At 48.7% G+C, this 19751-nt stretch overlaps 2 protein-coding genes and 1 long non-coding RNA gene across 7 annotated transcripts in view; 2 read left to right on the top strand and 1 right to left on the bottom strand.

The window, feature by feature from the left end:
• Positions 1–267: 267 nt before the first annotated feature.
• On the bottom strand, positions 268–13023 carry LOC120908548 (mitogen-activated protein kinase kinase kinase 11). Of its 3 annotated transcripts, XM_040319695.1 has the most exons (11): positions 11770–13022; positions 11518–11680; positions 11265–11431; positions 11008–11183; positions 10676–10696; positions 9869–10066; positions 9637–9781; positions 8101–8283; positions 3042–3609; positions 2619–2965; positions 268–2549 (listed from the first exon to the last, which is right to left on the bottom strand). In XM_040319695.1, the coding sequence occupies exons 1-11, from the start codon at positions 12458–12460 to the stop codon at positions 1435–1437; spliced, it is 3774 nt and encodes a 1257-aa protein (XP_040175629.1). In that variant the 5' UTR covers positions 12461–13022; the 3' UTR covers positions 268–1434. The 3 variants fall into 3 exon arrangements, with proteins under 3 accessions (XP_040175629.1, XP_040175631.1, XP_040175630.1); XM_040319697.1 differs by lacking the exon at positions 8101–8283 and having other exon boundaries at positions 11770–13023; XM_040319696.1 differs by lacking the exon at positions 10676–10696 and having other exon boundaries at positions 11770–13020.
• A 606-nt stretch (positions 13024–13629) lies between these two features.
• The window catches only part of LOC120899657 (MAGUK p55 subfamily member 5-A), a 35139-nt gene continuing 29017 nt past the window's right edge, over positions 13630–19751 (top strand). Inside the window, exons 1-4 of one of the 3 annotated variants that reach the window (XM_040305756.1) lie at positions 13630–13782; positions 14390–14802; positions 14981–15160; positions 15297–15354. In XM_040305756.1, coding sequence (XP_040161690.1) covers positions 14737–14802; positions 14981–15160; positions 15297–15354 — 304 coding nt within the window. In that variant the 5' untranslated portion in view covers positions 13630–13782; positions 14390–14736. Of the gene's footprint in view, positions 13783–14348; positions 14803–14980; positions 15161–15296; positions 15355–19751 lie in introns of those variants that run through there. The other 2 variants (XM_040305747.1, XM_040305765.1) reach the window with 2 other exon arrangements.
• Positions 18482–18998, top strand: LOC120899683. The gene is made up of 2 exons (XR_005739089.1): positions 18482–18636; positions 18711–18998. It is a non-coding gene; the product is annotated as an uncharacterized LOC120899683 (long non-coding RNA).

The raw sequence follows: 19751 nt of genomic DNA, 5'->3' as shown, positions 1-19751 counted from the left end.
TAAGACTATGTACAACACTGTTTGTAAGAGGTTTGTAAGGGTATTAGCGACTAGACTGTGTTTATACGCTTGCTTAGGCAATTTATACTGCATTCCATTCCGCTCGGTTACTTTCTTCCCGATGTCTGGTCAGACCGTGCATCGTGCCGCTCAATCTCCTCTTTGGCAGTTCGTTTCCCCCCTACACTCTCGCTCTGCCACGTTCGCGTTGGAAGTTTTGTTATTTGCTAGCCGTACAAAAAGAGGACAAAACCAAATCTCCAGCCGTGCGAGTTTGAGGTCGTTCATTTTCAATTTTTTTTCACCCCAGCTTCATTTCAATATTTGATTATTCCTGGCTTTATGCATTACAACTCAACTGCATGGTTGAACAATTCAGTGCCCAAGCACAACATGCTCGATTTAATACTTCTTGTTGGGTTTGGTTCTCAATCCCATGCTGCATCAAAAATTGTGGTTATACTGTTAAGGGATTGCAGTGGTTACATACTGTGCTAGTGCTGTTTCTCTCTCACTTTCTTTGTGTGTTGGTGAAAGTATCTTTCGATTTTCCTATTTCAAACCGTGTGCCTTCGATAACATGTGAAGTTTGCTATACGTTTGCCTGGGGGAGAGGGGGAGACGTAACATTGTTTTAGATTTGGTTCGTTTTTTTAATATACGACCGTTTTGTGCACATTCGAGTAGTTAAGAAACGAGTTACTTTCCTGCAGTTGTTAACACAATGTAAATAATTCTAGTTCTATGGAATGGTTTAATCGCACCTTCGTTCGCTGACGACTCAAAATTAAACGTATTAAACTTGCTCTTATCTAATCTTGGGAATAGAATACTTTGCTTTTCTTTTCTTTCTTTTTTCTTTTTCTTCGCCAAAACTTATTTAAACTAAGTCTAATTTTTGCATTTTACGAGAATTCTCACACAAACTTGTTCACGCGAATACTTTAAACGAAGTGATGCAAGCAAAATAAATGCCGCCCTCGAGCTGCCCTGTGCTGCAGATATCTTCCGTTCGTCCTTTTTTCTGTTAGAGCCAGTTAGAACCGTTGTTCATTTTGATTAAATAGAAAGAAAAACGAAACTCTCCTCACTACGCTTCAAATTATCAATTGTATCACAGCCAATTTTATGGGTAACCCTACGGCGAACAAGCGTACGTCGTCGCCCTTTCTTGCCAAGGATCGCTCGCGCGCGCGCGATGATTGGCTCAGTACCGTCGCTCCTGGAACACCTCGTGAACAGCCCATTCGTTACCGGGAGGCCATCCCCTTCCAGGGAAATGCGTGGAATGTCGTTCGTGCTTGCGTGGAATGATTCGGGAGTGGCTTTTCGAACATCACATCACGCTCAGTAATGGCTGACAAGCTCGCTAAAGTGGGATGCCTCGGGTCGGGACCGCGACCCACCCTACACCATGTAGGTTTTCACGTACTGCTAGGATTGGCTCGTGTCGCAGGCATTCGACCGCCGGCCCGAAATCGACGCCGAGGACGTGCCCGAACCGGGCGTTGCCGTTAGCATCGTGCTGCCGGAGGAGGAGCTGCGCCTGTCCTTTAAGCCATGGCCGGACGAGGCAGCCGCAGCAGCCGCTCCGCCCGTGTAGCACGTCGGCGACTGGAGCGGCGAGTCCACGTCGAGCACAATTTCCGGCGTAAAGCGCACCCGGCTTTGCGAGGAAATCGAGGACGAGTTGTCCTTCGCGCTCAGGTACGAGCTGTCGTCGCTGGTGAGACTGTCGGGCGGTGTTTGGTTTGTGGCGCTGGTCGTCCCGTGCATACCGTAGCCCGCTCCGTACTTACCCTGCCCGCCAGCCGACGCGGTGGCCTGCTGATGCGTCGGATGAGAGTGCGTGTACTTCTTCATGCTGGAGCGCAGCTTCGTTTGGGGTCTTAAGCTGCTCGACAGCAATCCACCGTCGGCACCGTGCTCCGTCAGCCCCAGCACCGTGTACGGACGCTCCTCCGGCTCCGGGATTGCACCACCGGACATAAAATCGCCGGACAGATGGCCACTGTGCGCACTGCTGGGGGAGTAGTGCGCCTGCTGCAGGCTCGATTGCCGCCGGAAGAAGTTGGGCACGTTCTCGTACTGATGCATTCGGCTCGACGCATGAAAGGCAGGAGGCAGGGGAGATTCGTGCAGCTTTGCGGTGCTCGGTGCCGGTAAGCGGTTAGCCGCATCCGTTCCACCCCCGGGCAGGTAGAGATCGCCCAGCTTGTACGTCACGTCGTCGATCAGCCGTGTTTCGGCACCGTCCATCTCATCGCCCTCCATGTGAAACCCTTGGTTAACGTTGCTACTGTGCAGCGTGCTGGAAATGCTGGAGTGCGTCCGGCGATGGCCCGCCGCACTGATGCCCATCGTTGGGACGCGCGTACCCGTTGCTCTAGCGCTGGCCGTACCCGACGGGCCGGCACCTTCGTACGCGTAATCATGGTACGAGGCACTGTCGTAGTGATGGTCTTCGTACACCGGTTCCCCGCCGTACGATTTCGTTTCGCGCTCGAACGCAAAGTTTATCGCCGGCCGGTAGGGGAAATAATGGGATCCTGGTATGGGAGAGAAGTTATTTTGTATTAATTTATCCTTGCACACAGGTTAGTTCGGCTCCTACTTACCGATGTAGCTACTAGTGGCACCGCGCGTACCCGCGTTAAAGATTGGATTGTGCTGCGTGTACCCGTCGTACTCGCCCGGTATGTAGAGGCCCGCTCTACTTTCGCGCTCTTCCGGCAGATCGCCAAAATCCATGAAGGACGCGGCGCTAGACTTTCGGCGGGGCGAAGGCGTTGGCGGTTGCGTTCCCGCTCCCACGCTGAAGGACGAGCTAGGTCCCGAGGGCGTGTAGTTCGAGCCGAGCCCGCTCGTCGTCGACATCGTCGATGGTAGATAGTGTTGCGGTGAGTCCGTGTACTTCAGCGCCCGCTCGTCCTGTCTTGGGCTGGTCGATTGAGTATGCACCTTCCTGCCAAAAACACACACAAAAAGGTAAGTTAAGATTCAGAACAAAGTCCTCCCAAAATCCCTTTCCAACCACTTACCTCGGCCGCTGTCTCTCCGGCGTCTCCTGGTACGGTGTGCTGTGTTGTGCGTAAAGTCTATCATCCTGAGCTTGGTGAGCCAGCTCCTCCTCGTACGCCTCCTGGCTCAGTGCGTTGTCCACCGTGTGTGGCGCGGGTGGTAAAGATGGCGGCGTCCCGTCCAACCGTACCATACCTTCCAGCTGCAGCGGATGTGGGTCTACCATTGGCGGCAGCTGGTGACGATGGTGGTGGTACGGACTCACGGGCTGGGAGTACGATTCGTACGGTTGCAACGGTCCCGGGTGTAGCCGCGGATGGAGCGGCGTTACGTTCGACACACGCACATCGTACCCGGAAGCAATGCTGGCCAGCATCGAGGCCATGTTGTACAGCACGAGCTCGATGATGGAAAGCTTCGGCTTGCGCTGACCCTCGGAAGCGTACAGCGTCGGCATCGGCACCGTGCTCGGCAGCGTGCCGTACCGATTCAGACTAGAGCAGAGCGGCGCTACGCTCAGCGTTGACACGTCGGTACAGGGCCCGGCGCCCAGGCTGGCCGCGTACCACGCTTCGTCGGTATCATAATCTGCATTTGAAATGAATGGCGGTTGTAGCACATCGAAACATGTTACCAATGCACTGGGCGTTCCCCTGCTTTCCGACCTCGCCAACAACAACGCAAGCCGATCGGACGAGCAGACATTCACATCTTGGTTTTGGTTCAATGCTAGAGAGCACTTCCGACAAGTATCAACTTCTATGCACTACTACTGTACGAAAACTACAACTAATGCTACGTATTGCAATCCAAAACATAATTTCGATACTTTCGAACCAATCAAACCTACTTATAATTTAGATAATTTCTTTCGAACATCATAAGCGGTAGGATTAGTTCTATTCTAGTTTTAGTTACAATGTAAGCAATCGTTTAACTTTTGTTACTAGCTTAAAGTATCAAAGTATCTAATCTATGAAACATAAAGCAAAGGAAAGAAAACTTCTAAAGATCGTTACATAATTCTGATTAGTATCCGGAAAACCGAAGCATCATTATTTTACAAAACATTATTTTAAGAAAAGTTAACACAACATCTCTGATCCTGAACGGGAAAGCAAAGCAAGCAGATAAGAAAACAATTCTACTATACAAATAAAACCCTATATAAAGCATTAGCTAATAGCTTTAACAAGATAGCAGCAAGAAGAAAGAAACAACAGCCAGCGACAAAATCAGAAAACAAGACAAAACAACACATAAGAAAAACCAACAAAAACCGCAATCAACTTTCGAGCAAACAAACAAAAAACATAAACCAAAAGAATAACACAACTAAAATATTCATCAATTGATATGTAGTAAACTTTTTTTTTATTTTTCCAAATAGAAAATAATAACTATAATCCATAAAAAAGGCTGTGAATCATCTACAAAATTGTGAACTTTGCTTAAGAACTGAAACTGAACGTAATTAATTAAAGAAACGGCGCCAATTGCGCCCACATTCGATAAGACTACCGTAGTATAAGATAAAATTAAAACAAAAAGGAAAGAACAAGACACAGGTTACACTCCTAAATCCAGATACTTCAAGCTTACAATTTCATTGTACAACTCAAACGAAAACAGATAAAGAAGTAAAACATTTACTTTCCCACTAAAAACGGCAATGGTTCGTGTACGTATTGTGAGTATGAGTTTGGGGAAGGGTGTATATAAAATGGTGTCTTTATGGGGAAAGGATGATAAATTCGCGCAATCCAACATGCCTGTGTTTGTATTCTCCGCTTTCTTCTTCGCAAACTGTCAGACACTACTGCCCTCCCATCCGGCGTGTCTACTGCTTGGTTGGTTTATCTTTCTTTTTCCCTATTCCTATTTGTTTTCTTCTTCTTCTTTATTTGGCCTGTCCTTTCAATGGTTTATGGATTGCCTTTCAAATATTCTTTTTGTTTTCTCTTTCTCTCTCTCTCTCGTAACCGTAAACCTTCCAGCGGTTCGCTACAATCAGTCGCGTTTGCTATTTTGTCGCCACTAGTATTATGTTAAACGATGTTAAATGCTTGTAACGGCATGACAATGCTTTTCACCATCACCTTGCAAACATTTCCCAATTTATCCGCTCCGGTTAAATTGATTAATGACAGTGACATGTTCTTAACATTACAATAGGTTTGGTTGCGTTTGTTTTGGGATTCTCCCTGCTTCCCCAAAACAGGACCAAAGGGAAAAGGCAATACAAATTGAACTAACACGCACGTCACCGCCCTCTGTTTAACACCAAATCACCGAATAAAAAAGAGGTAAATGGAAAAAAGGGTTCATTCCCTTATGAAACATTTGTTTAATTTCTGCAGGAATGGATTAAAATTTTGTATTAGTTTTTTTTTGTTTTGTTTTTTTTTTTGTACGCTTATACCTTCTACGATTAGTATACGTCAGTGACAGAGCAGCGACTTCATCGCAAGGGTTATTCGGAGACGCGCCATTTCAACGGCTGTTTGAATTTAAATGAGTATCACAAGGGCCAGTAAAAAATCAGCACAGAATCAATTAGACGGTGTTAGGCCTTAACGTTACGTAGGTTATGACACAATCTAACATGTCTAAGGCTCTTTCGCTGACCGTAGGCACTGGCCCAGTAGCAGAAAGGGTCCAAACGAACACAGCAAATCCCAAAACATTGTGAGGATCTTCATTCCAAGATGCGGTCAGCGTAAGACGTGACCGTACGCGTTGAAAAAAAAAGCTAAATCAATTAAACCTAACTCGTAACCTCCGGTTGTTAAAACAGACCGGAAAACAACCATCCAACCCATAATAAGATCGTATTGTACCGTGGGCTCCATAGCTCGCAGGCGTTTTCGTTGCGCTGATTGCATACTTTGCAGGCGCAATGAGCGCATCTACAAAACTGACCACAGTCGCGGAACCTGCTGCCGGACAAAACGGTCCTACTATCGAGGCAGTGGGTCACCTTCGTTAGTTAAAAAGAATCTGGGATTCTTTCCTTACGTACTACAAAATATTTACGCCTTAAAGCAACGGGACTACAGCTAAATCTGAAAACAAAACATTACATTACATAGTCCGCCGAGTGGAAGACTACCAATCTACCATCTACCAAAGGGAGCTAAAGGTGAAAGTGAATAAAATATCAATATGATTGTTAATAGCGCATTATTTCGCGCCGATCGTTTCGCTCGCTAGCGCGATCACGTTCATCAAAAAGAGATGAAAATGCACTCGACACTTTTAAATGCCGGTTTTACACCACAGATCAAATCTCGACTTATACAATCGCGTCGTTCAAATACGCACTACAAAACGATGCGGTGTACGTCATTAGGCCACAGTTAAGCGACAGTGAGCATCTTCTACCACAAGCAAGACGCACTTAGAAACACGTTTCTCTCTGTAAGAACGCACTGAAAGTGTTTACACTTCTCAATCACGGATCAATAAGTTACGCTCTTGTTCACACCGGACAAGACTACATCGACAACCAGCTGGACAACAACCACCAAAGTCCAATCACTTGGCACTGATGATAAGCATTGCCAGCTCCTACAGGACAGCCATGCAATCCAATAGATCAAAATCTAGAAGACTTTTCAATACATGATCTGCCTCATACATACATATATAAGTCTTACATTGTCAATTCCATTAGTGGCTTATAGCAAGCCTAGACCGACTAAGGTTGGTGCCTCAAACAAGACCCTCAGTTCTGCGAACCACTAGGGCGCCGCATCGAGCTCAGATAGCTTTCATTGCTCTGCACAATCAAATAGTTATCTGTGCGCCGGATCATGGCGTACGGGGACTCATTCTCCACCCCGCCCGCATCGCCACCATCGATCAGCAGCAGCGTGTCCTGCTCGGTGGTCGTGCTGCTGTTCGCCGTCGTCGGACGCTTCAGATAAATACTGTTGGTGTGGTGGACGAGCCGGCGCGTTTTATTAATCGCTTCGCTTCGATCCGCCGCGCTAGCCTTGTTGCGCTTAAACGGTAGCAGGTGGCTTAGCTTTAGTTTCTTCTTCGTACGGCCCAGCTTATGGCGGAGGTTGTCGTGCGGACGGCCACCGCCACCACCACCACCACCACCGCCGCCAGTGGCTGACTCCACACTTTCGCCGTTCAGTGTCGGTGATGCATTGGCTGCACCTGCACACGGAGGCCACAGCAGATTCGAGCCGGCGATCGGTTCATAGTCCGAACAGTGCACATCCACATCGGACCGGAACGTAACGACCGAGCTTTTGCGTGATGAAGAAATCAACTCATTCGGCGTCTGCTGGTGATGATGGTAATGAGGGCTGCCAAATATTTCCTCTCGCTCCCGGCTAGCCCTGTCGGTGGAATCACCGCCCACACCGTCACTACCGCTCAGCTCTAAATTACCGAACGACTCCTGCAGCTGGCCAACGCTGCGCGTTTCGGCCGTACTGAGCGTGCTGCTTCGACTGTCCCCCACACTATCCGTGCCGTCCGTGCCGGCCGCCTCGTTCGACGCCCGCGCACCGACCAGATAGTTTTCCCGCTTAAACTTCGACCGGGTCCAATCGTTACCGACCCAGTACGACGTCAAGTTGTCGCTCGACCGGGAGCCGGACATGCGGTACGAGCTCGCGTTATCGTACCCGCCGCCGCCGGACCCGGCCGAGGAGTGCGTCCACTCCAGCTCGTTCGCTTCGCTTTCCTTGCGCGAGAAAATGTCCTCGATGCTTTTTTGCAGATTGTTGTAGAACACGCGATCGTACTCGACCACGTCCTGCCGGGCCGCTAGCACCGACGCCTCCGAATGTGCCCTACCACTGTCCGCCGCGTGATTATGATGAGGATGATGAGGATTACTGTGTGGCGAATGATTACTTCTATTGCTACTACAGACACCGCTGTTGCTATCGACAGTACGGGGTACGGTGGTGTGGTAGTGTTGGAAGGTATTATGCATACGGTTACGATTAATATTGCTATTCATTACATCGTTACTAGTACAGGTAGTAGTAGTATTGGTACGGCTATAGTTACGGTTGGCTTCGATGGTGTGCAGACCATCGTCGTGACTTTTACCTAGGATCTCGTGCCGCGACGAGCTAGCGGACAGCGCGGTCGCACGGGACTTGTCCAGGTTCGGGGCACTCTTGCTGAACTGTTGCGGTCGGGCGCTCGGTCGCATCGTCGGCAAGTGGCTCCGCTCCCGCTGGTGCAGCGTCGATGGGCCCCAGGTCTTACCCTTGATTACATCACCCGGAACTGCAGAGCGTAGTGATGCGTACAGGCGGGTCGGTCGCGGGAAGGGGTTGGGGGTATTGTCGCCGCGTTGGACCGATGAACAGTCGATGGGCAATATGATCAAACATTATTCAGAATGAGAATTTATTCTTCATCGGGCATTCGATGGGGTACGCACGCAAGCGAACGCGGGTTAAAGAGTTAGTTTTTTGTTAGCAATGTATGTGCACACGCTTCGAACGCAATGTGCCCGGTTAGATGGTTAGTCGCTGGCTTGGTGGCATTATTATTATCTGCCACAGAGTAGGAAAAAAGCATACACACATGACGATCGAATCGAAACGCGTCCGCGTGAGTGATTCGTGTTAATTTTGCTCAAACCTTTCCGCAGTTAATCTCACATCACATTGTAATTGTAGCTAAACTTGATGCCTTTAATGTTCTTTTTTTCTCCTCACGAAAATCTAACCATATTACGTGTAATCAATTACAATCAAAATCATTATCGGCACCGTATGCGCATCGCGACACAACAACCCGTTTGCTGATTGGATTTCACAATCAACACACAAGCACTCAAATCAAATCAAATATAGAAACAAAATAGATACATAAACACGCTCCTAATATTAAACAAAACAAAGAAGGTTTTGGCAACTAAATCACGCAACTGTATATCACACATGCAAATGAAGACGCGCGCTCGCTACGGGGGTAAAAAAACACGCAACCGAAATCGGTACAAGTCAATATTGTATTTTCCACACGTCACAATCGCTCGCCGCATCGAACGAACTCAAAACTAAAGCTAATCTATGACGAAAGCGTCGTGAGTAAGCAATAGTAAAAAAAAACAACCGGTGAATTAACCTAACTAATCTTAACGGGAAAAGATAACGAACAAGATAGTTCAGAGTTTGAAAATGACGCCTGTGTCGGTGTGGATAGTTTGCGCCGAGTTCTGGCACATTGTTGTTTTTTATCAGAAGCGTTAATATTAGAGCTATTTAGGTGAATGTTATTAAAACAAACTGCCACACAATGTTGGAGGCATTCAAAAGCTTTCAAACATAGCTAAGGTACTGAATCGGAAATTGTATTTAGAAGAAAGTAAACAAAAAATGCCTAAAATTGTCGCATCGCCAGTAGTACCGCTCTTGCCTTCTCTTCTCGATTGTTCGTCGGCTACATTTCCCGAATGCCCCGAAGAGACATACAGCTCAATACGATGGTTTAAAAATTCAGAAGAGAAAGCAAGAATGCGTATGCTACGGGCGTGTATGGCGTGTGAGTGTTTCAAAAAAAAAAAACAAACGACAAGCTAAGGCAATGTTCATGTTAGTCATTTGCATACAACGCTCCATATTTACTTACACACAATCGTGCGCAGCCGGGTGGCGGGCGACCCGGGCGGCGTGTCGATCCGCTGCCGCTCATCGCGTATGGCCGTATGCTGTATCGTGATCGTGTGACGAAAATCCGATGGCAACGAAATTTGACCCGGTGCTTTTTTAATCAGCTGCAAAAATATGGCAGATAAAAAAGGAACGCATCGTCATTTCTCGGCCAACGAGTCGCGTGGCACACTCCGGCACCACAACCTTACCTTGATTCTACTTTTGCTAAATTTCCCCTTCCGCTTCTTCGGGGTAGGAGTATTTTGATTGATTAGAATTTTCAGCTCGCGGCCCAGCAGCTCGATTTCCCGCGCGTGCAGCTCCTGCTCTCGCTTTGCAAGATTTTCCTCCTTGTAGCGCTGCTCTTGCTGAACTCGCGTCAGTTCCTCCTCTTTGCTGCGTAGTTCCTGCGTAGATGGACGGGCGGAAGAATAGTGGAATGAAAACGGAATCAATTTCCAGTTAATATTGATGCATGCAAAACCACTAACAGTGTAAAGCGCGCGTGTAATCATTCGCTAAGGCGGAACATTCCATTAGAAAACTGAACGAACGTGTGTAACACAAAACGATTGGATGGTTTTATCTACTTTGCAATAAATCAACAAAAGCCGACAGCCAAACTATTTACCAAACAAATTCGGTCCTACTACTTATCTGCTTGTGTTTGTATAATAGGTAAGCAATGGCAAAGATAAACCCTATGTGTTAGCGGCGTCACAGTTGTGTTGAGGAACGTTAAACTTCTTTACGATAATCTTCTGATAATAGTAAAAAGAAACCTTTAAATATTTAACCACTCTTTAGAAAAACGAAGGCCACACAGCTCCCAAAAATTACTACAGCGTTCAAACAAACAAACACAAAAATCGATCAACAGCAAACACACACTTTCGCCGACTAAAAGCCACAGACGATCACTCAAACAAGCGAAAACCATAATCAGTGTGAGAAGTTAAACTATTTAAAAAAGGAAAACACGCACGCAGCGCGAAAAAGTCCGCGAAACGTCTTACCTCCTCGAAAGATTTAAATGCCTAAGCGGAAAGAAAGGCAGCAGAATGGAAAACATTAAATCAAAGACAGGTAATACGAACGCAATCGATCGAAATGGGGTATATAACGATAACAAAAAAAAGGCAAATGTAAAAAAACTAAGAAAGAAGAATACTGTTACTAATCAATCTGCAGCAACTGCTATTTGAACCTTTGTCCGCAATAATTATTTAACACAAATGTACTTCTTAAAGCAGATCTCAGAATAGCCAACATACTTTGCAATAGAAACAAACTTCCAGTACAATCAATCAACGACAAACGGAAGCAATTGAAAACGAAGCATTCTCACCTTTTCTTTTTTACGCAATTCTTGCAACACTTCCGCGATTTCCTTTTTCCAGCCGTCCTGCATCGTGTGGAATGATTCGTGGGGCGTTTGAGCAAAGCCGGACCGCGCAATGATGTCCAGATCCTTTTCAATATCCTTAAACGAAGGCCTACGGTGTGGATCGATCTCCCAGCAGGCTATAAAACAGTGAGGGGAAAAACGCACACACAAACATTAAGATAACTTGCAGCACAACGGATTGCGACAAAAGTACTCACATTTCATCAGTTTGCCCCATGATTCGGGGCAGGTTTTCGGGATCGGTAAGGCGAGCGTATTCACCGCCACACCGTACGCTACCGACAGCGAGTCGAAGCCCTTGTAGGGAGTTTCCCCGGTGAGCAATTCCCACAGCAGCACCCCGTAGCTCCACACATCGGACGCTCTGCGAAGAAGACGGACACACACAAACATAAACGGTCAGGTATTAGGGGAAGATAGCAGCTACATCGCCCAGCCTCGTTCGCTTACTTGGAGTACGTTCCCGATTTGATCACCTCCGGTGGCATCCAGGCGAAGGTGCCGGCTGCCGACATTCGCGTAGTCCGGTACGCCTCTCGGGCCAGCCCGAAGTCGGTGATTTTGAGCGTTTTGTTGAGCAGATGACCGTGCTGGATCGATTCGCTGATCAGTACTGTAAACGAAGAACAAAGCAACGCTCAGGCTCAGGTCGCGATCAAAGTCGTCCGTGCTGCTACCATCACCACCACCACCACCACCTACCGTTCGAGCTCTTCAAATCGCGATGGATGACGGAGATTGGCGCCTCGCAGTGCAGATACTTCATACCGCGCGCGATCTGGATCGCCCAGTCGACCAGCACGTTCGGTGGTATCTTCCGCCCCGCCAGTATCTTGTTGAGCGAGCCGCCCCGCGCGTACTCCATCACCAGGCAGAGCGTTTTCGGATCGAGACAGACGCCCTTGAGCGACACGATGTTCGGATGCTTCAGCGACCAGAACAGCTTCGCCTCCTGCAGCACGTTCTGCCGCGCCACCTCGAACTCGTCGTCCTGCCGTGACGCTTTCACCGCCACCTCCTCCCCGTTCAGGAAGGCGCGGTGCACCTTGCTGAAGCCCCCGACGCCGATCACCTCCTTCAGGTCGAGCTCGTGGTACTGGATCTCGACCGGCTGCACCTTCAACACCGCCGGGTCCTCGTTCGTGACAAAGTTCGACGGAAAGATGCCCACCCGGTCCCCGATCTTGCCCGTCCACCAGCCCTCGTCGCCCGAGATGCTGCTGTCGGTCGACAGCACGTACACGATCTGGCCCACCCGGAGCGACAGCTCGTCGTCGCCCTGCGCCTCGTAGTCGTAGCGGGCCGTCCACAGGGGCGACATCATCACCCAGTCCTGCTGCTGGTCCCGCTGCTCCCGGCTGCCCGACCGCTCTATCCCCGACCGCATCAACATCCTTTCGGCCCAATGCACATACTACGAACAACACCGCCCCGCGCACACCACCAGGCAACCACGTACCGACCAAAACAAACGCTTCTCACATCGAGCGGAGCCCTGGATTCCTGCTCCCGCGCGCACCGCTCTGCGGTCGAATAGGGTGGCCCACGCACACACACACACGCACACACGCACTGTTAACGAGGCTGCACAACCGAGTCGGGTCCGTTTACCATCCAGCACGCGTGAAAACATTCATTTTATCGCAGCAACAAACACACGACACTGGCAGACAATTTTCATGTTTTTCAGAGCAACCATGTTTGACAGCGCGGCCGTGCTGCCAGCAGCGCCCATCGCGGCGGGTTGATGTGGGTTGATGGGGATTTATTTTCGCACCGGCCACAGACAGGCGGTCAATGGCGATGAAATGGTTGTAAGAAAATGGACACAAATCGTAAATAGCATTCCGGGACTGTGTTTCGACCTTTTGGCGCGGTTTCGGTACGAAGAGAGTGCACTTTTGGGGACAATAAACAGACACCAGTCCGATCGATCCGGCAGCACTGCTATGTTGTGTGTCGTCTGCTTATGTTGGTATTAGGAGCAACATGACGTTTCACATAGCTTGGCACAGGGTGCCTCAGAAGCATAATTTGTATTCATGTAAGTTTTTATTGCATTTTGTTCATGTTACTGATTTTGTTTCTTTCCATTTTGCTTGTTAATAGTCTGCTTGGAATAGTCGAAATGCAAAAAAGTTCTAAAAAATACTTTTATTCAAAAAGGAAACCGACCCGGTAACCCCAAAACCGCACATCAAAATGCTTGTGCGTGTGTGTGTGTGTGCGGGAGATGTCCCCACACTCATACATTCCCACACTGACAGGACTCGGAACCTGCCCAGCATCCAAGAATAGCAGCCCACACCATACCCCAAAAAAAACGGGTGCGCTCGCGACGTCCTCCCGCAGCGACGACTACAATGCTCTACAAAGGCGGGGAGAAAACCCCGTCCCGAAGTCCTTTGGGGGTTGGCAAGTCTATGGCTCTCCCAGCAAGAGCATCGTGGAAAATCAGCCCATCTGATTTTCTCTTCATCTCACACTCGCTCTCTTTCTCTCTGTAGGTGGACCAAAACTACACGCAGGAACGGCGTCGAGGCATCCGCCGAGAGATTGTAGAGTATTGATCTGCTGAGCTTTCGGGGCACACAACACATCATCCTACGGGGGTTGATAAGTTTTGCTCGCGTGTCCTCGCGTTTCGAAAGGAAGAAAGTGAAGAAAACAGATATTCTGGTGCCCGTTTGCAATTTGGATTTGTGCTCCAAAAAGGTTTTGACGAGTATTGGGCAGCCTCTTTCCCTGTCCGGTGGAAGAGAATGTCGTCCAACACGCTGGAGTGTGCGATTTGAGACATCCCGGAGTGTGCGTGTGTGTGTGTGTGTGTGTGTGTGTGTGTGCGTGTATGGCAAGGTCAGTGGGAAATCAGCATCCATTCCCTTTGGCAGGCAAAACAGGGAAAATCCTTTCATACCAGTTCAAACTTCAAACACACCCATAATCCCCTAGCGTCGTCGGAAAAGCAAGCGAGTGTACCGAGTGTACGGGTGGAAGTGTATCGCCGCGTTGCGGAAAAGTGGAACCCAGCGCAGGACACAATTCCTTCCCTCTGCCCGTGCTGTCGGGTGCACAAACGTAGTGCAAACGATTTAAATCCTGTCCTCATAGTGCAGGGAAGTTCCTCAAGAGGCTTACGGGCTGAAATTAGTAGGAGCAACGCGAATATGTATTATAACAAAGCTCCCACGGCTAGTGGCCGTCGCTAAGAATCCCTCCCCTTTGAAAGGAAACTCCCGCACAGCATCCCCATTTCCAACAAGTGCAAATCTTCATTCCAGCAAACAAAATCTTTCCATCTTCGGTGTGTGTGTGTGTCTAGGTAGGTGCGTTACAAGTGTGTTGGTATTATCAAACGTGCGTGTGTAAGTGCTTGTGAGTGTGTGTGTGTGTGTGTACATGTAATCCAAGTGAGCGGAAAATAGTATCGTTGGAAAAATCGAGCAAAAAACGGGCATTGCCAAATGATTTGTTGATTTTGTGACCGCCTCGCCCGGCCGCGGTGTGTGTCTGTGTGTCCGCCTCGCCTTGTTCCGCGTGCCGAATGTACGGATGCGTTCGGGGCGGTCGCACTGTACCTCCATGTGAGCACCGAATCGATCGCATCGCACGCAAACCGACGAGCTGATACCGGAACGGCCCATGCAAAGCGCGTGCAACTGAAAGGCCATGCAGCAAAGGACGACCACGCCAGCAGCTGGCCCCCCACCACCGGCCGCTTCGTCGTCGGGCAAGGTAAGTTTTCCCGGATCTCAGCCGGTCGGCGAAGTAGAAAAAATCCACTAAAAGTCAGCACACTTGAAATTGCTCTCATGCGTGGAAGTAGCTGAAGCCGTCCTTGGGATTATTAACTGTGCCTCATAAACATACATTTCCTTCCCTTCCACAACCCACCCACACTGCACACTTTCAGCAAGTGGTCGAGCTCAACGGGTACGTGATAATTCTGGTCGAAAGCCGGGATGGCAAAATCAAACTGTACGGCAGCCCGGCCGACAAGGACAACCTGGAGGTGGCGGACGAGATATTGGACGTTAACGAGCGCAAACTGGAGGACTCGCCGAGAGCCGAAGTTATCAAGCACATACACGAGGTAAGGGGGATCAGGGGGGAGAGTAATCGGACGGGGCTGGAAATTCAGGGAGCCCGCTCTCCTTCAAAACACACACCAGAAACGTTTCCAGAAAACGGCGGTAGTGCATTAATATTTCAATTTCTACACTTTCCAGTGCATCCAGTCGTGCATGATAAAGCTGCGCGTCAAACGGCGAAGTGATTCTCGTTTAGGTAAACTCAGTTTTCTTACCATTTTTTCTTCGTTTTTACCTCCCCGGGGTTTTGCATACATCCGTGTCGTATGGTGTCGAGGTTTTCGGAAATGTTTGCTCGTTCTCGTTCCTTTGCTGCTTTTGGTGGAAGTTGCGAAACACGTTTGCTAGAACTTTTGAATTTGCTCCCTTCCGCTAGCGCTCAATAGATGGCGCTACGCGCAATAGTGATCGTAAATGATGTTTCTGAAGCTGATTGGAAATGTCGATTGGAAATGAAAATGCTGGAATTCTGATGTGGAACTAGTTGGAAAAGCATCCAAAGCGCTTCCAGTATGATAAGATTGGAGGACCTCATTTGATATAAAAAACGATAATCCATCGACTTCGTAAGCTTTGGACGATCTTCTCCATCGATTGTGGGAACATTTTGATGTTCTAAAAAAGTTTTTAAAAAATATACAATGCTTATCCGCAGCTGTTTTGCCGTACGCAAATGAATCATCTCCATCAAGTGTCGCCCTAGATCCTTGGCCAAAGGTAGGGCATACCAAGTCTTCCCATCGCACCACACCGGAACACACAATCTCCGCTGTCCACCAACCGAACGGATCGAGTCCGCGGTATCAACAGAACAACCTGTCAAACAGCAGGAATGGTGCAAAGAAGGAAGGGTAAACTTCACCTATACGCACACACACACACGTTGAGGGGAGTGGGGGATTGGGGCGATCGTTCCATACGTACCACGAAAACGGGTTTTCGAGCCTATCGCGCATACACACAACCACCACCATTTGCAGCCAGTGTGTGTGTGTGTGCGCTGTGCGCCAGCAACAGGTTTTCCACCACTCACACACACACACACACGGGCGCCGCGCACCCGGTGGCGGCTCAGCGATCGCACTCGATCGCTGACTAACAATTCACCCTCAGGGGGTGGCAGTGCTGAGTGGTTGATTTGGGGTGGAGAGAGAGTGTGTGTGTGTAGAAAGAATAGCACGATAAAATGGTCCAGCTCGCACACATAAACACACACACACACACACACTTACAATCTCAGCCTCAGAGGGGGTTGCGGTATTGACCAACCGACTTCAGGGCGGACGTGGGGTGTAAGTGATGGGAGGATCCGACCCGAGGTAACTCCACAAACATTTTCGAACGTCAAAATAGGCCCCCCCGCGCGCACAAACGAACGGGTTTCGTTAGAGGGGGGGTGTAGGGTAGCCGGGGCAAGAGCTTGGAGTAGGAGAGATAGAGAGAGTAGGACAGAGTGCGCGAACGTGTACGGTGAACGAGTCGTAACCCACCGCACACACGCGCCAGTCCAGTCGCAGCCGCAGTCGGATACCGTAGTGGCCCACCGGGCACCAGCACTCAGAGATCGCTTGAATACGCGCTTGAAAAAGAACTTGAGTTGGCGAAATTATTCAAGTGATCCGTCGGGTCCCGAAGCCGAAGCAAACCCGAAGCCGAAGCAAAACCCGAACGGGGGTCTGCACGAACCTTCGTTTAATTAGTCCCCTCCCCCTTTTTGCCAGGATTTCTTTCCGAAATGATACAGTGCACACCATTATACTATCGTAATTCGATTTATTGAATATCGAACCAACATAGAATATAAAAAAAAAACAGAACACTTGCACAACAATCACTGCACTTAATTCTAAATCAACGCACATAATTAAAAAAAAAACACTTTTTACACTCGCACAGTGAATAAAAACAAATTCAGCACAGCACTTTCTGCTCCTCATCGCTGTTGCTCCTGGTTTTTCTCGCTGCACTGTACGGGCCACTGCTCCAACACTACGACACAGCCACAGATTTTTGATGTCTCCGTTCGCCGTGAAACACATATGAAATGGAAGAAAAATGATATTAATTAGAAGAGGGGATGTTGGTTGATAATTTTAATCACTTTTACTTACCTCAAATTAAACAAAACTCCATTTTTACGGGGTTTATCCGCTGAAACACCACACAAGCACCAACCTCACTGGACTGAAAGTAAAGCCTACTGCGTGAATGCGCTTCTGCCAAACCAACCGCGCCGTACTGCGTGTGTAGCCAAGTGCGTGTGTGTGTGTATTTGCACCACTGGACACAGAACACAAATCTCACCGCACAGAAGAGCGTGTGTCGCCAAGTGTATGCATGTGTGTATTTGCACCACTGAATTCTGAACGTCCACCACACAGCGTGTATCGCCAAGTGCGTGGCTGTGTGTAGTATCACCGTGGACTGCAGAAAACTACATGCACTAGAACAGAGCGCTGGTATGGTCAAATGTGTGCATGTGTGCTGCTCCACTGAAAGCCGGTATCGCACCAAATTTCGGGTGTCGCCTTGTGCGTGCGTGTGTGCTATTGTCACAGCACACTCGTTCATCATTTTTTTCGTTTTTTCGCTTGAGCCACTCGATTTCGTTCTTCGCTGATTTTGACAGCGCACGAAGGGGGTTCGGTTTCAACTTCCAACAACAACAACCACACGAGGAGGCTCGGGGACACTCATCAGGGGAAAATCGCTCAAATTAGAGCGAGAGACTGATAGAAAAAACGAAAGCTCAATATAAAATCTTCGGCTTTTGACTGTTGGCCCAACGGTCAAAAGCCGAAGATTTTATATTGACCTTTCACTTTTTCTATCAGTCTCTCGCTCTAATTTGAGCGATTTTCCCCTGATGAGTGTCCCCGAGCCTCCTCGTGTGGTTGTTGTTGTTGGAAGTTGAAGCCGAAATCGTGCGCTGCCAAAATCAGCGAAGAACGAAATCGAGTGGCTCAAGCGAAAAACGAAAAAAAGACGAACGAGTGTGCTGTGACAATAACACACACACGCACAAGGCGACACCCGAAATTTGGTGCGATACCGGCTTTCAGTGGAGCAAGTACACACATGCACACATTTGACCATACCAGCGCTCTGTTCTAGTGCATGTAGTTTTCTGCAGTCCACGGTGATACTACACACAGCCACGCACTTGGCGATACACGCTGTGTGGTGCGGTGCGGTGGACGTTCAGAATTCAGTGGTGCAAATACACACATGCATACACTTGGCGACACACGCTCTTCTGTGCGGTGAGATTTGTGTTCTGTGTCCAGTGGTGTAAATATACACACACACGCACTTGGCTACACACGCAGTACGGCGCTGTTGGCTTGGCAGAAGCGCATACACACATTCACGCAGTAGGCTTTACTTTCAGTCCAGTGAGGTTGGTGCTTGTGTGGTGTTGCAGCTCTTGGTGGTCAGCGGATAAACCCCGTAAAAATGGAGATCATTCTAATTTAAGGTAAGTAAAAGTGATTAAAATTATCAACCAACATCCCCCTTCTAATTAATATCATTTTTCTTCCATTTCATGAGTGTTTCACGGCGAACGGAGACAACTAAGCCTGTGGCTGTGTCGTAGTGTTCGAAATGGTGGCCCGTACAGTGTAGCGAAAGGAACTAGGCGCAACAGCGAGGAAGAGCTGAAAGTGTTGTGACGATTTTGTGATTTTATTCACTGTGCGAGTGTGGAAAGTGTGTGTTGAATTAATGTGCGTTAATGTGAAATTAAGTTCAGTGTTCGTAGTGCATGTGTTTTTGATTTTTGTGAAACTTGTTAGATTAATGGTATTAAATTCAATAAATAGAATTGTTGTGATATAATTCTGTGCACTGTATCATTTTGGAAAGAAATCCTGGCAAAAAGGGGGAGGGGGCTATTAAAACGAAGGTTCGTGCAGACCCCCGTTCGGGTTTTGCTTCGGCTTCGGGTTTGCTTCGGCTTCGGGACCCGACGGATCACTTGAATAATTTCGCCAACTCAAGTTCTTTTTCAAGCGCGTATTCAAGCGATCTCTGAGTGCTGGTGCCCGGTGGGGGTATCCTGCATACGATCGTGCTTCGAACGTGCCTCGTGCCATGCGAACGAAGACGAAGGCGTGTAGAGTGTGTGCTGGCCTCGGACTGGCGCGTCCGGGGGCTGTTAGGCAATTCTCGACGTCCGAGAAGTGCGCAATCAACACGCACTGGGGTACGTACATACGTGCCTTGTGCCTCATTCCGGATGTGTGTGTGTGTGTGCATGCGCGGTCGCTAATGTTTTCACCGTGCTTTGGTTCTTTCGCTTGAGAAGTGACCTGCCCCGGTCACTTGAAGCGGGTTTCATGCTTGCTCTTCTCGATCGTATGCCAGTTTTATCACCTACCACCATCGGTACGCGTGATAATTACTACCGTCTATACACACACACACATACAGCCACTTAACCGCACGCACACACTCCGAGTAAGCGAGGAACCCGCCACCTCAGGGGGGGGCAATCTATTTGGGTCACCTGTAGGAACTTCCATCAAAGCTCTAATGATTGAGACTTCGACGTTCGCGTATGCAAATGCCGCCCTTCCCACAGTGTGCTGT

Source organism: Anopheles arabiensis, chromosome 2, assembly GCF_016920715.1.
Source record: "Anopheles arabiensis isolate DONGOLA chromosome 2, AaraD3, whole genome shotgun sequence".
Classification (NCBI taxonomy): domain Eukaryota; kingdom Metazoa; phylum Arthropoda; class Insecta; order Diptera; family Culicidae; genus Anopheles; species Anopheles arabiensis.
Note: the sequence above shows the minus strand (reverse complement) of the source record. Positions and strands in the feature narration are given on the sequence as shown.

Bases quoted from the DNA above. Each gene is read 5' to 3' on its own strand.
- LOC120908548 (XM_040319695.1), bottom strand. From the start codon at position 12,460: ATGTTGATGCGGTCGGGGATAGAGCGGTCGGGCAGCCGGGAGCAGCGG. The intron at 11,184-11,264 runs GTGAGTACTTTT...ACTGTTTTATAG, and splicing joins ATGGGGCAAACTGATGAAAT to CCTGCTGGGAGATCGATCCA. The intron at 3,610-8,100 runs GTAAAAGTCACG...TTTCAAATGCAG, and splicing joins GTCGCGGCACGAGATCCTAG to ATTATGATACCGACGAAGCG.